Source organism: Wasmannia auropunctata, unplaced genomic scaffold, assembly GCF_000956235.1.
Source record: "Wasmannia auropunctata unplaced genomic scaffold, wasmannia.A_1.0 LD336000.1, whole genome shotgun sequence".
In the NCBI taxonomy this organism is placed as follows: domain Eukaryota; kingdom Metazoa; phylum Arthropoda; class Insecta; order Hymenoptera; family Formicidae; genus Wasmannia; species Wasmannia auropunctata.
In genome coordinates, this window is record NW_012026890.1 from 4,306,414 (window position 1) to 4,320,286 (window position 13,873).

Consider the following 13,873-nt stretch of genomic DNA (forward strand, 5'->3'; position numbering starts at 1 on the left):
AATATCGTCAAAGATCCGTGGTATTTTCAGCGTCTTTAATTGAATAGGGCCGACGCGCGGCAGCCATAAATTATTCGAGTTCTTAATTAGACCGTCACCGCGTTCCTCCGCGGCGAAGAACGACGTTCTTTGTCGTCTATTTTATCGAATGATTATTCAAATTCAAATAACATTCCACTCGCCTTTCTACATATAACTGCCTTTTCTGTGGTACTTTCCGTCCACTTGACAATTGCAAATGATTGTCTTTCAATTCTTCATTGAGAAGAAGATGTTGTTATCGCATTCTATTGTGATGAATAACATTTTCAATTTAATAATAATTTTATAACAAGATTTTTAATACAAATATATTTGTATAAGATATATATATATATATATATATATATATATAGAGAGAGAGAGAGAGAGAGAGAGAGGAGAGAGAGAGAGAGAGAGAGCTCGAATTTCACGAATTTATTTGAGTACTCATTTTACGTTTGTGATGATTTTTCTGATTTTTTTGCTAGATTTAATTAAATTGTTTATCTATAATCAAAATTTTATATATTCATAGCAATGATAAAATATAAGTACGTATAAAAGTAATCTTATGTAATTTTCCTTATCGTTACTCTCGTTACGAAGTTGTAGCGCGGATGCCGGGATTGAGATAAGATAATCGACGACTTGCATTTAGAGTGATCGACCTCTTTTGTGCATTCTAAAGTTAATATTAGAGACTCGATCGAGAATTCGTAAGATAACACAAGAAATTTGAGATTTTTAACAAAGCGGATCGCTATTTGCCGAGATTTGAAAGAGAGATTACGAGCTTTAGCACCATTTTGCACCTATCTATACCCGGTCACGATGAATTAATAACGCGCAGTGTATTTTGCACTGTATTTAGACTCACGTGTAGCCATTCATTCATCCAACGTGCGTTGATGCTCGACTTTGCAAACAATGGGCCGTAAATGCGGCTTCAATTATGATGCAATTGAGGCGTCCCATATGATTTACGCGCTACGCGTAATACGTAAATAATCGTGACACGTGTAACTTCATGGAAACCACGGGAGCTAAAATTTCGGTGATATCGAATCGTCGCGAGGAATTTAATGAGTTGAACACCAAATGATTTTGATGGGAAACGATCTTCCTGTGGGGTAATGCGCCATAATAATTTAATGAGGGCGTTTTAACGGTGTGTTTTCTCTTTCTTTCTTTCGAGATTTACAATAATTGGGACGAGAGATTAAGAAAGTTTAAGCTAAATTTTTCTCTAATGTTTACGATTTTTTAACAGCTTCATTAATTTTTTTCAATTACATTTTTATATTATTTTTTATCTTTTACATCCCGAAGTATAAACACAGAATGACAGTTCTATCTAACACAATGCTGACGGATGTAACGTTGTCGTACGTACATAAGTCAGAATACTTGCCTTTGCATCGTTTGTTTTTCAATTTCGGATTTATTTATACACACGGAAATTGTGCTGAGTCCGTGTGTATCATCAAGAGTATGTATGTACTTTGCCGAGCAATACGATAAGACGATTGAGTAACTCGACGTTCGAAAGTTCTTTACGTTATCTAATTTGCCAGCGGAAGTCATGTTTTTCTAAGACGAGCATTGCGCGATTTCACGTCTCCGAAGCCGAGTCGAGTCACGTCAGCGCGTCTCAGTTTTAGACGGTTAAGCCAAGATTCAGTTAAACCTCTTTCTTCGGTACACCGATGAGTATCCTCTTTCGCGTATACGGTTGTTTATCTAGCACGAAGACTTCGAGTTTATCAGTTTTCCCCGCGGAATGTTCCGACCGCTTATCTACTGCGTCAACTTATTCTTGGACCGTTCTCGTCCTTTTCACGTGACGTTGCAGATGTAACAATGTGGAAAAAAATATCGTTTCCCCTCCTGTACTTCAAGGGCACGAGAGCAGAAAAGATTTTGCAGACAATAAAACGAAGATCACTTCGGAAAGAGGGAAAGGCGTCTATTGTTCCGTTCAAACGCTAAGAGTACCCAAAGAATACCCATTTGCGGTAGACTTCCACTGGTACGCAATATTTTACAGCGTAAATGGCAACTTTCGGAAACCGTGCGAGATCGATGGATTTATTGAAATTCAAGTGAAAGTGTTGCAACAAAAAATGTCATGTTGTAAAAAATGCAGTTGACAATAGTTATGGTTTTTGTAAAGAACATAAAATACTGATCGGACATGTTTTTTTGTAATTTTAGAGACTTGCAAGAGAAAGACGCATATTCTTTGTGTACGATTACCATACAAATTATCTACTCGCATTAATAAAAAAATAATAGCCACGGTGATGGAATTGAGTATAGTATTTCCATTAGTCTTTCCCCTATGTGTCCCGACAGCATGTGCGGAGTACGCAGGCATTGTATTTGCAAGTGTATTACATTGTGTTACCAGCGAAAATAAATTGTTGGCGCATCATTAACGGAAATGAATGCGAACGAAAAGTAATTGTAAAGTGCGGACAGAGTAGGTACACCTACCTCCATCTTCTCGAAACGTGTTTTTAAAAACACGAAAAAAAAAATGTTGCTAGACTACGCTTCATCGACTTCACTGTTTCTTCCTCTCGGTATCTAACGAAACCGTATAGAAACATCTGCCTCTTCCAGGAAGGTGGTCTCGAGATAATGCCACGTGGAAACGGGCTCTGTACATACAAAGTTGCTGGTCGCCTCCGGAACGAAGACATGTTTTTCTCCAGTTCCATGAATCGCCCATACATTTCCCTTTTTTTCCCTTTCACTTCTTTCACTTCGCAACAGATCCTCGCCGTCCGGAATTTTTCCACAATGATCCCTCTTAAAAATTTACTCCCTGGAAATATCCTGTCTCTTTTCCTTTCCTCTAGCTCGATGTCATTGCGAAAAGGAAAAAAAATTTCTCTCGTAAATGTAGAAGTCAGCTTCTTTCCTTCATTCGTTGGTCCGTTCATTCACTCCTTCCTTCCTTCCGCTCAGCTTTTCTAATTAGAATTTGTTATCGTAAGAGGAAGTTGATAGAAGAATTTAATCAAAGCCGCGAGAGTACATCCGTTCGCGAAGCGTTCTTTGAAACCATCAATATAGGTCATTCAACGTTTTAGTCTGTTATTAACATAATACAGCGAAAATATTTTACTAATGCCATCATTGCGTGACTAAACGTAAAAATTTAGGGATTTTTTCGTAATATAAAGAAAAATGTGTTTTGTGCGTGATATTGAATCAATGATGTTGTACTATCTGTATCCTTTCGCCTTCCCACAACTAACGGCCATATGCCACTAAGAAATTACGAAGTGATAACAGTGTAGTTTATTATTTCCTCTGGAAGAGACGGGCGCCTTTTTTCGGCATCCGGCTATTTAAACCATTTGAATTATGCCGTACGGATCTTCTCTCATAATTTCGTGTGGCCCAATATCTCCTCTCTCATTCGAAATTATCACAATTTTTCGCGTACGGAAGTCACGAAATTTATGCATCCGTGTCAAGTGTGTGAGACACGCATCATTCATGTTATAATTAATAGTTGACATAATTCACAAAATCCGAGATCTATTTTGAACGGAGAAAAAAAATAACTTGCTATCAGGTGTCATGTCGGAAGTAAACATCGTGAAAAGAAGCGACTATTCATTAGATTTTTTATCGGTTCGTATAGCAAATCATTTTGACTGTTACTTATAGCAAAAGTAGCGAAGTGCTCGGGGAATATCCTATAAGATTTCTAAAAAAAATGACTTAATAATCCGATAAGTCGCAATTGACATACTTCTTCTTTTTGACTCTTGAGGTATTTGACTGATAAATTTTTCGCGCAACCGCAATTACTGAACCCGAAGAAAACAAAGGGCAAAGACCCGAGTGGAGTTTAGGAGGGCCTCCCTTGCGTTTACAAGATGTTCTGGAAAGCCGACGATGAGGCCGGCGTAGCGGGCTATTATACGAGCGCAGGTGTCGGTGCAGATGTCGCGTAGCAGACGGCTCGCCACGATCGCGCGTCCCGCTTGCGGTACCGTCTCGAAATTTTAATAAAACGCAAGCGCGAAAGAGGGAAGCGAGCTGATGACCCGTGTATCTGCTTCACGACGCGAACCCCGCGCGTGTGTCGCAAGCGCGACTGTACAAACACGTATGCACGTGCTACGATATCCGCACGAGATGCATTATGCATCTCATCCTCGCGTATTTTCGCACAGATGCGGACCTATCGGGGAGCTCGTTGACGATAAGCGAAGATCGAAATCAGCGAGCGAAAATATAAGACCGTTATAAAATTCAAGTTCAGCTATTTATAATTGCCGCCTCTCACTACATTTGTTTACGATTTGCATTTGAAAATAAATTAAATTTTTATATAATTGTTATATTAAAATATATACAGACTAATACGATCTCTCTGAAAAATTATCCCTAGAGAAATTGAAGTTTATTGAACTCTCGGTATTTTTTGTGCCATAAGAAATTTATATCTCATTTATCGCGTCTATAACATGAAACTATCGACTTCCCTATTGAATTATACGTTTCAATTTATTTCTGCATGAATAATTATTTGCAATAAAAGCTTTTGTCACTCATTAATATGTAATTCTTAAAAGCTTGATAGAAAATTACTTGAAAATTTTTTGAAATATCTTGAAAAAATTCTGCTTTTGAAAAATTAAAGAAATGTCGAAGTTTTCTCTTTTTCAAGAAATGACCATTCTTTCTTTCGTTATCTCCATAATAGACAATAAGATCAAATCTTGTTTCAGGTAGTAGTCGAGATGTCGTGATGGCTGGTAGGTCACGACGTTCGAGCACAGAGCTCGAACCGGATTTATCGACGCCAACCGTCCCGAAAAGGCCCAGGCAATCCGAAACCTCCGAATCGTCTGAGGGGAAGTACCTAACGGAAGTGGAAAGTACCGAGACACCGAGCACAAGTGAGATCTCTTTACAGACAGAGATCGTTCGGGAAGGGGACAAACAGCTCTCAGACGTTACGGAGCAGAAGGCTGAAGAAACATCGAAGGCAGAAGAAGCATCGGAGCAATCGGTTTCGATCAGTGAAACGTCCCCGGATTCGGCCAAGCGGTCGTCCGAAACGGATCTCCCCGGACGAGACAGCGGCGCCGCGTCGACCTCAACGGAAGCGATCCCGAGCACCTCGAGGGAAGAGCAGCTCAAGACGCTGAAATCCGTTGTAATGAAGTACAGCGATCAGGGCGAGCTCTCTGGTCCTTCCAGAAGAAGACCAGGGGAAACGATGGTGCAGAGTTTCTTCTCGCTACGCGAGCGGGAGTCGTCGTTCGAGAACCTGTCCGTCATCGGGAACGGTGCTTACGGGACGGTGTACAAAGCTACAGATAAGAATAGCGGTCAAACCGTAGCGCTTAAGAGAGTCAGGATACCTTTGACGGAGGATGGTCTGCCCACGTCGACAGTAAGAGAGATTGCTACCCTGAAGTCGCTCGAACACCACGAGCATCCACATATTGTAAGTATCTCTTCTTAATTACAATATATAATCTTTAACAACTATACATACCATATATATTGCAGAGATCTTCAATATTTTTTATTTTTATTTTATCATAAACTAAATATCACGAAGCAGAATGTTTTTATTCCTTTGTTATGTTCTTAAATCATATTGTAGGCACAGATACTCATATTTTCTCTTCTTTATCCTCAGGTCAGACTACTGGATATCTGCCAAGGAGCAGATCATCTTGACATATCGTCGGGTGATGGTACATTTGAAAGGCCCGAGCATGGTGTCACTTTCTGGTTGGTGTTCGAACACGTGGAAAGAGATCTCGCTTCGTACATAGCTCATTATCAGACCAGCTCGCCGCGATCGAGTATTCCGCCGTATCTCGTGAGGCAAATGTTGAAAGAGATACTCTGTGGGGTGGAGTTCCTGCATAGCCATAGAATAATACACAGGGATTTGAAACCGCAAAACCTTCTAGTAACGCGGGAAGGGAGAATCAAGATCGCGGATTTCGGTCTGGCTAAGACCTACGGCTTTGAGATGAGATTAACTTCCGTGGTACGTCTGTAGATATCACATATACAACATATCATAAATTATGCGCTTCTTGTCGATCACAGATTCGAGGAGATAATATTTTGATTTATACACAAAAAATATGTTATTTAAAATTAAAAGAGATTATTTACTGTACTCCTTTTTAACAAATTTAAAGTGATTTAAAATTGACTGAAAAATATTGTTTGACTATTGATTGTTGCTTGATTATTATTTATCCATGCCTATTTATTACTTTATATATGTGTATTTTTATATAATTTTCAAATATTAAATAAGTAATAATGTATCGGCATTAAAACAATCGCCGTTTTATTTTTTATTTCCAATTAGGATGTCTATGATTCAAAGAAAATAAGCAATGTCTGTTGTATCCTGTATCATATAATATCGCAATTGATAAAACTATTTTATTTAGGTTGTAACCCAATGGTATCGAGCACCTGAAGTACTTTTAGGATGTTCCTATGCTACTCCTGTAGATATTTGGTCTGTCGGATGCATACTGGCGGAACTCTGCAAGTTGGAACCGTTATTCCCAGGTACCAGTGAAGGTGATCAGCTGGACAGGATTTTCCAGTGAGTTACACTCTCCTTTCTGTTATGTTTTATTTATAATAAAATTTGCATTTCCTAATATTCTGCTTCTCTATATATATATTTTTCGCCCTTTCATTTTAGAGTTTTGGGTACTCCGTCGCAGGAAGAGTGGCCGGAGAACGTATCGCTCAACTGGAATGCTTTTCCATACAGACGTCCCACACCTCTCAATTTAATAATACCAGATCTCAATGAAGATGGATTAGACTTAATAAGAAATATGCTCATGTTTGATCCTCATAGTCGTATAACTGCAGCTCAAGCCGTAAGACACCGATACTTTTCCGAAGAGGGCGTATAACGACTGTTCCGTAAGTTATCTAGACTTATTGCTGGATTAACTGGCAAACCCAGACTGACGTAATTATATTCAGGAATAGAAGTATATATATGTAGATATATATATATATATATATATATATATATATATATTTCTATTTCTATTATACAAATATGAATGACATTAAAGCATACTGCAGTATGAATTATATAGTACACATGTAGAATTACTGTAATAACACGTTGATTATTAAATATCTAATCCGAGTATTAACAAACACACGCGTGCGTATAAATGCTAATACTATAAATTCAATTAGCATTTAAAATTTCTTGCGCCGTATTAAATAATAGTCATTATACATATCCCTTACTTTTTTTTATACAATTAGCCTTACGTAATTAAGTTATTAACCGTAATAACAATGTAACTAACTTTGCGATATAAGCTCATAATATTTAAGTTAATTTATCCTAGGCATACCTTAATGTACAATGTGAAAATGAAGCGATTATTATTATTTTTGATATGTTATTTATTTACGTAGTAATGTCTTAATGTGTGTCAGTCAATCGTCTTTTTATAATGACGTTATGAATTCTACACTTCTCAGTAACTCTTTTTTTTTTTAATTTCACACAGCAGTTATTATTTAGTGGTTAATAATTTAATTGTATGCACGACATTTATACATTAAGTTTCGTAAGATACGCGTATAGTTACGGCAAATCCTATTAGAGATACGAAAGCGATCGTACGTATAAACATATTCAACTTAGATTTGGGTTCGAGATGCGAATAGTAGTGTAAATTTAAGCTTAATGTTATGTATATTTTTTACAAGTAGAATTACTTTTCTAAGACTGGGGCCTTTTGCGACCCATATTAGGAGCACAGGAATTGATTTAAGAATCTTCCGGAGAAAAAACCAGAAAGCGCACTGCCATACTTTGTATCATATAAGCCATTGCCATCATTAATATTTTTATTAATGTACAATATCGACGACACGTGTATAAAGCAATAAGTGACAATATTTATATGCCTCTAAAGGTGCATTATTGTATTAAGACGTCGAAAAGTAAGCGCATTAATAAGAGAAGACTGTCCTATGAAATAAAAATTTTATAGTTTTACACGCAGAACTCTGTCTCGCGAGCGATCTCCCCCGATATTTTTATCCGTCAGTAAACTTCCCTATTTTTTTTTTTGCTAACTATACTCGTAAGAAATATAGAAAGCAATCCGTTGAGAAAGCGTTCGTTAGTGATTATAGTTTCTGACCTTCCAGCGATCTCCCGGAATTGAAACTCGCGCCTCGATATCTCAATCGTGGCTGCACTGACTGACTGACGCGAACGTCGCGACCTTCGGACCCGTAATAAATAAAGTGGAAACCAGAAATAAGATAACGAAAACGCGTACATAACGCGAACGAAACGATACTCGCGACACTGATTCTCGTAGTCGCGACGACGTCACCGATTTTTGACATGAGATTACTATCGAGCTTCGTCGTAACCGCGTACAAACATCTGGCAGTAGGTCAGGTAGGCAACCTATCGATAGTGCCGGTCGGCTCTGCCAGTTGGAGAAAAATGGCGACCGAGGTGGAGAAGGCGCAATCCGCCGCGCCGGAAGGTGACACGATATTTGGGAAGATAATACGTAAAGAGATCCCGTGCAAATTCATTTACGAGGACAGCCAGGTAAGCTGTGTCATGACACATGAGATTTTACGGTTTCTCTTGGAATCAGATGGCAAATCCGATCGACCGGCGTCGTGCCGACGCTCTGCATTCAGATTTGTTGTCGAAAATATTTTACGTTATTTTGTGTACAATATTAATTTGTCGTAATACAAAAAGTGCTAAGATGAGCCAATGTGTTTTTAAACGTTAAAATTAATTGTATTACTACCTAATAGATATTCGTGAAGTATTGCATTTACTTCATGTATGCAGAAAAAATTCTGTCCAATTATCTAAAATGATTTGCTATTCACGATTATCTACACATAATTATTATATAACCACTTGTTCGAGTCTGCTGAATTGTCATAGACTATAGTTGACGAGTTGACTTGTTACGTTAGAAAACTTATTGCTTGAAATATTAATATAGATATAGATTACAGAGAAATGTATTTACATATAATATAGAGAAATTAATTTTTCATATTAATAATAGCTTGATTTCAGTTAAGAAATATATTGTTTTTAATTAATAGAAGTTATATCCAATTGTTTTTTTTTTTTTTTCAACAAAATGCTTATGTTAATTGATTAAATATATTTCATGATTTACAGTGCGTCGCGTTTGATGATATAAACCCTCAGGCACCTGTACACTTTCTGGTGATTCCTCGAAAGCCAATTTCGCAACTCTCCAAGGCTCAAGATGAGGATGAACCTCTGCTTGGTCATCTGATGAATGTCGCTAATAAAGTTGCGAAGCAAAAAGGTTTGAAGAATGGATTTCGCATAGTTCTCAACGACGGAAAGCACGGTGCGCAGTCAGTGTTCCATCTGCATCTGCATGTTCTCGGTGGTCGGCAGATGCAGTGGCCGCCTGGCTAATTTGCACATACAAACGTGATTTCGATTATGAAGCCTCTTTAACTTTTATCAATAAAATGTTGGAAACATACGATTAAAGAATATTGTATAAAAAATATTTTCAATAATATGAATTTATTTATTAGAACTATAATCGACAATATGAATGTTTTTGTGATATCCCATATTTATATTGCAGATGCAGCAAAAAATTATTTATAAAAATGATTTCATTTATTTACAGTTTAAATGGTTGAAACTGTTGGAAGTAGCTCTGCTATTTTATCTTCTTTCATACACTTCGTAAACAAATTCAATTCCATTTTCTTCCTGTGTACCTTGTGGTACTGTTGGATCCCTGGAATTATTATTAGGCAGCGATATGAATATGAAATATCAAATCTAATCTAAACAAACATTAATACTTACTCGATTAATACAAAGTCATTTGGGATCGGGGGAAAGAACGTATCGCATTCATATTTTTTCTTTATACGCGTCAGATACAATCGTCCGAAGTGCGGAGATTCCATAGCACTCTAGAAATTATATAATAATTATTACATCTAATTTAAATTGTATTAGCAATATTTATACTTTCGTCACAGTATCATACAGGTTTGTTCTTTTAGTCGCACTTTCTGTTTTTCAATTTATTTCTCTTTCCTTTTTGAGTTGTGAATATTTGATTCGTGTTAAATGAAGGAAATATCTATGCGTATTGTGTAACTGAAAAGGACAGACCTATCTTTTAAAAATGTGTACATATTTTATTTATCATACACAAGTACCTTGTACACGCTACTTCCTCCTATTACCCACACCCTTTCTACTTGATTCTCCATTCCTGAAATCACGTCGAGGGCGTGTGCTATACTCTTACACGCTATCGCCTCGTCTCCGTAATCCCTAAAATTGATATACCATCTATTGTTTTCTGTAGAATTAAATTTTTTTTTTTGACATTTTTTATTTTATCCATAATTACAATGATTGCGAAGTTAACACCATATTTATACGATCCTTCAGGGGTCGATACTTGCCGGGGATGCACTCCCACGTGCGTCGACCCATAAGAACGATGTTCTTTTTATTTTTGTGCTTTGTGTCGGTCGTCATGCGCGTAAAGTACGCCATTTCCATCCTACGTACGAATCAACTTCGTTTAAATATTCTCTCGCAAATCACGTGTACAGTTTATTAATATATTAACAATCTTACTTTAAACGCCAAGGCAAATCGCCATTTACTCCAATGCCCATATTTTCGCATGCTGCGGCAATTAGTTCCAATTTAGGTGGCATGTTAAAATACACTCTTGAGTAAATCCGGCGCAACAGTCCTAAATTATGCATGACATTTAATTTCCGTTTATTTAAAAAAATCATAATAATTAAAAAGCTTTAAAGAATTTTACTTTATTGAAGAAAATTTGATGTAGTAAAAATCACGAGAAAAAGAGAGAGAGATTATTGATTCTAAACTACAATTAAAAAAAAATAATGACAATTACGTAGACGTATCAGCGATTATAAATTGTAACGCGGTCATTTTTGTTTATTTTCTATATTGTCAAACAATCTCAAGGACTTATTCCTTTCACTTTGTCAATGCCAATAACAAAATTACTGTAACTAACTCGAAGAGGACGAAGAGTCAGCTGTTAAAAATTAAAAAAAAAATAAACTTTCTCTAATTATATCTATATAAAATTCATAACTTGTATTTATAAATATATTTTAAGCAAAACACTACTTTTTATTCAGAAAAAGTGGGCATATTGAAATGTTCATTTCAACTATCAATTTTTTATCAGATATTTTCCCAGTTATATTAAAAATCCTTTTAGATTCTACAGAAGATGCTGATATATGCAAATATTTTTTACATAATCTTCATTATTACGCCTTGACGTCTGACACATTGTTTCAACAAAATTCTATATTAGGTTTACTAATACGAGATTATTAAATAAAATAATGAAATATATTAGTTACGTGAATGAGAGATGTAAATTGTTTCAATGTTGATCGTCACGTATTGAATCTTTCTCTTCTCAAGCAACTTATTCGCTTATTCTGTCTGCTCTACTATCACCGCTCTACTGATTATCGCGAAGCAAACTCACTAGCGAATACTAACGGTCGAGCTATTCGTTCGAATATCTTGCCCCCACCAAGAGAGCAAGATATTCTGTTTTGTAATTCTTGTGTTTAGGAAATGCGAGTTGCTCTTTTGAAGAAGCATAATATTTCAAGTCATTCTTTTTGACTGTGCGTTTTCTTCACTTTCTAAAAGGAAGTGAGGAGGAAGAAAAACTTCGTAACGCAACGTGTAATATAATGCAAGATATAAGAAACTTTTTTAAACTAGGGGACTTGAGATACTAGCAGGCGTTCGATTGACCAATCAAGGCAAAGAAATCGTACGCTTTAAAGAATCTGCAGCATCAAATGGACTACAGCCTTTAACTCATCGTCCCAATAATAATGTCACTGCTACCAACGCTCGATTTTTTGGACAAAACAGAAGAGTGAAAAAGATATCAGCGTCATTCGCAATAATAATATATTAACTTTTGCATTCAGCGACATTATTCAGAGATGTTGATCAAATATGTAACGAAAAAGGGATTTGCTCTTAAGACGATCAAAACTGAATTGCCTCAATCGAATTTGAATTTTTATAAATTGAAATATGTATACAACTTACGTGCTGCATATTTACCGCTAAAATTGAACAACATTGCGAATCTTCAAATCGATCGTAAATAAGATCTTTGCTCATTAAAAATCGTGTGTCTCACAATCTGATGCTGAATCTTATTATTTCGAACAATGAAACGTTATTCTTTTATATAAGAGCCAACAATGGATCTGTTTTTATAATCACATTACACTTTCTGGAATTAAAATGAAAAACGCATATAATGTCTTTTAGATGATCTGTACTTTACTCAGATTTCAAGACAGAATTTATAATTTGATGTATTTTATACATTTCAATGTACATACATAATAATCTGACTCTTCGGATATTTTTTATTCTACGATAAATAGAAATAAAACATAAATAGAAATTCTATCTTAAATTCTGACGTAATTATATAGATAAAAAGAAGATAAAAGAGGGAAGGAAAAGTACAGAGAATTCAGGTACGAGAGGAACACACCTGAGATTCGGTATTCGCCGAGCTTCGTTATTCACGGCTTGCGGCAGCACGATCTGTGCGTTCAGCTCGAAAAAAATTTATCGTGCCGCGTAAACACGTTTGTTGATCTTCACCGGAACGGAATAACGAATCTCTTCTCGCTTTTGTATCTCGCGACTCTGTCTGGAAATTTAGTACAGCTGCAAGTAAGTCGGTGACTCAAATACTGACAGAATTTCATAATCGTGAGAGTAGTATTTGCATAGTATGTGTTACTGTTTCCATGTGAATATGTGTGTCGCATCTATTAATTTTTAAATATTTTCCACATATTTAGATGCCTCGTGCACTTAATTTTGTGCTGATATTAATGGCATAATTGTTAATATTATACATTGCTATTGTAAAATAAACTTGTTTGAAATTCGATTGCTTTTCGTTTCAACAGAGGTTATATTGATCCACTCCGGGAATAGTCACCTGGGATAATATAAGATTTTTATATTGTAAACCCTAACAAAGACGAAACAGTAAAGCTCAGTTACAGTTTTCTTTATTGATCAAAAATCTATACCTTAACAAAATTTTTTTCTTATGTTTTTTTTTTTAAAGAAAATATTGAATAAATCTATGTAATTATTTCAAATACTAATAAATTGTAAAACAATCAATAGCATACAATGTATAATTAATAATAGTGACTTTTAATTCAAATTAAGAATAGGCATATTAGTCATCTAGTTTTTATTGTATAAACAACCACCTGGGGGTCAAAATCACGGATTATTAAATTAAATCCTGGATAACTATTCCTGAGTTAATACAATATATATATGTGTGTGTATGTTAAAGTTAATGTCATTTCTAAGCGATAATCAAGATAACATGTGTGATTAATTTTTGTGTATTTTAGAATGTCTGGCCGAGAAGGAGGTAAGAAGAAGCCCTTGAAGGCACCAAAGAAGGACAGCAAGGTTATGGACGAAGAAGATGTAGCGTTCAAACAAAAGCAAAAGGAAGCGCAAAAAGCGCTGGCGGAGGCAGCAAAGAAAGCCAGTCAAAAGGGCCCTCTGGTCACTGGTGGCATAAAAAAATCCGGAAAGAAATGATCGTAGTTAGTGGAGATGTGTGATCTACTGTGCCCATAAATGTTCCAGTAATAACAATAATTTCGAACTTGATCCGTCGTTACACTAAACTTGCAATTTCTTTTTGACGATGTTTCA

General features: G+C 36.0%; 4 protein-coding genes across 10 annotated transcripts in view; 3 read left to right on the forward strand and 1 right to left on the reverse strand.

The window, feature by feature from the left end:
- The window catches only part of LOC105453396 (cyclin-dependent kinase 4-like), a 144,067-nt gene extending 137,027 nt beyond the window's left edge, over positions 1–7,040 (forward strand). For 4 of the 5 annotated variants that reach the window (XM_011695326.1, XM_011695325.1, XM_011695324.1 and 1 more), the window contains 4 exons: positions 4,776–5,500; positions 5,699–6,058; positions 6,477–6,637; positions 6,740–7,040. In XM_011695326.1, coding sequence (XP_011693628.1) covers positions 4,796–5,500; positions 5,699–6,058; positions 6,477–6,637; positions 6,740–6,959 — 1,446 coding nt within the window. In that variant the 5' untranslated portion in view covers positions 4,776–4,795 and the 3' untranslated portion in view covers positions 6,960–7,040. The remainder of the gene's footprint in view (positions 1–4,775; positions 5,501–5,698; positions 6,059–6,476; positions 6,638–6,739) is intronic. The other variant, XM_011695328.1, reaches the window with a different exon arrangement.
- Positions 7,041–8,284: 1,244 nt separating this feature from the next.
- Positions 8,285–9,612, forward strand: LOC105453403 (histidine triad nucleotide-binding protein 1). Its single transcript, XM_011695343.1, has 2 exons — positions 8,285–8,647; positions 9,248–9,612. Exons 1-2 carry the CDS (start codon positions 8,432–8,434, stop codon positions 9,515–9,517), a joined length of 486 nt encoding a protein of 161 aa, XP_011693645.1. The 5' UTR covers positions 8,285–8,431; the 3' UTR covers positions 9,518–9,612.
- A 2-nt stretch (positions 9,613–9,614) lies between these two features.
- LOC105453405 (dihydrofolate reductase) lies at positions 9,615–12,734 on the reverse strand. Of its 2 annotated transcripts, XM_011695347.1 has the most exons (7): positions 12,669–12,734; positions 12,209–12,398; positions 10,718–10,838; positions 10,485–10,640; positions 10,288–10,405; positions 9,926–10,035; positions 9,615–9,854 (listed from the first exon to the last, which is right to left on the reverse strand). In XM_011695347.1, the coding sequence occupies exons 2-7, from the start codon at positions 12,240–12,242 to the stop codon at positions 9,779–9,781; spliced, it is 615 nt and encodes a 204-aa protein (XP_011693649.1). In that variant the 5' UTR covers positions 12,243–12,398; positions 12,669–12,734; the 3' UTR covers positions 9,615–9,778. The 2 variants fall into 2 exon arrangements, with proteins under 2 accessions (XP_011693649.1, XP_011693650.1); XM_011695348.1 differs by lacking the exons at positions 12,209–12,398; positions 12,669–12,734 and adding an exon at positions 11,494–12,171.
- LOC105453404 (translation machinery-associated protein 7 homolog) lies at positions 12,707–13,854 on the forward strand. Of its 2 annotated transcripts, none has more exons than XM_011695345.1 (2): positions 12,707–12,912; positions 13,561–13,854. In XM_011695345.1, the coding sequence occupies exon 2, from the start codon at positions 13,562–13,564 to the stop codon at positions 13,754–13,756; it is 195 nt and encodes a 64-aa protein (XP_011693647.1). In that variant the 5' UTR covers positions 12,707–12,912; position 13,561; the 3' UTR covers positions 13,757–13,854. The 2 variants fall into 2 exon arrangements, with proteins under 2 accessions (XP_011693647.1, XP_011693646.1); XM_011695344.1 differs by having other exon boundaries at positions 12,710–12,853.
- The last annotated feature ends 19 nt before the right edge of the window (positions 13,855–13,873 follow it).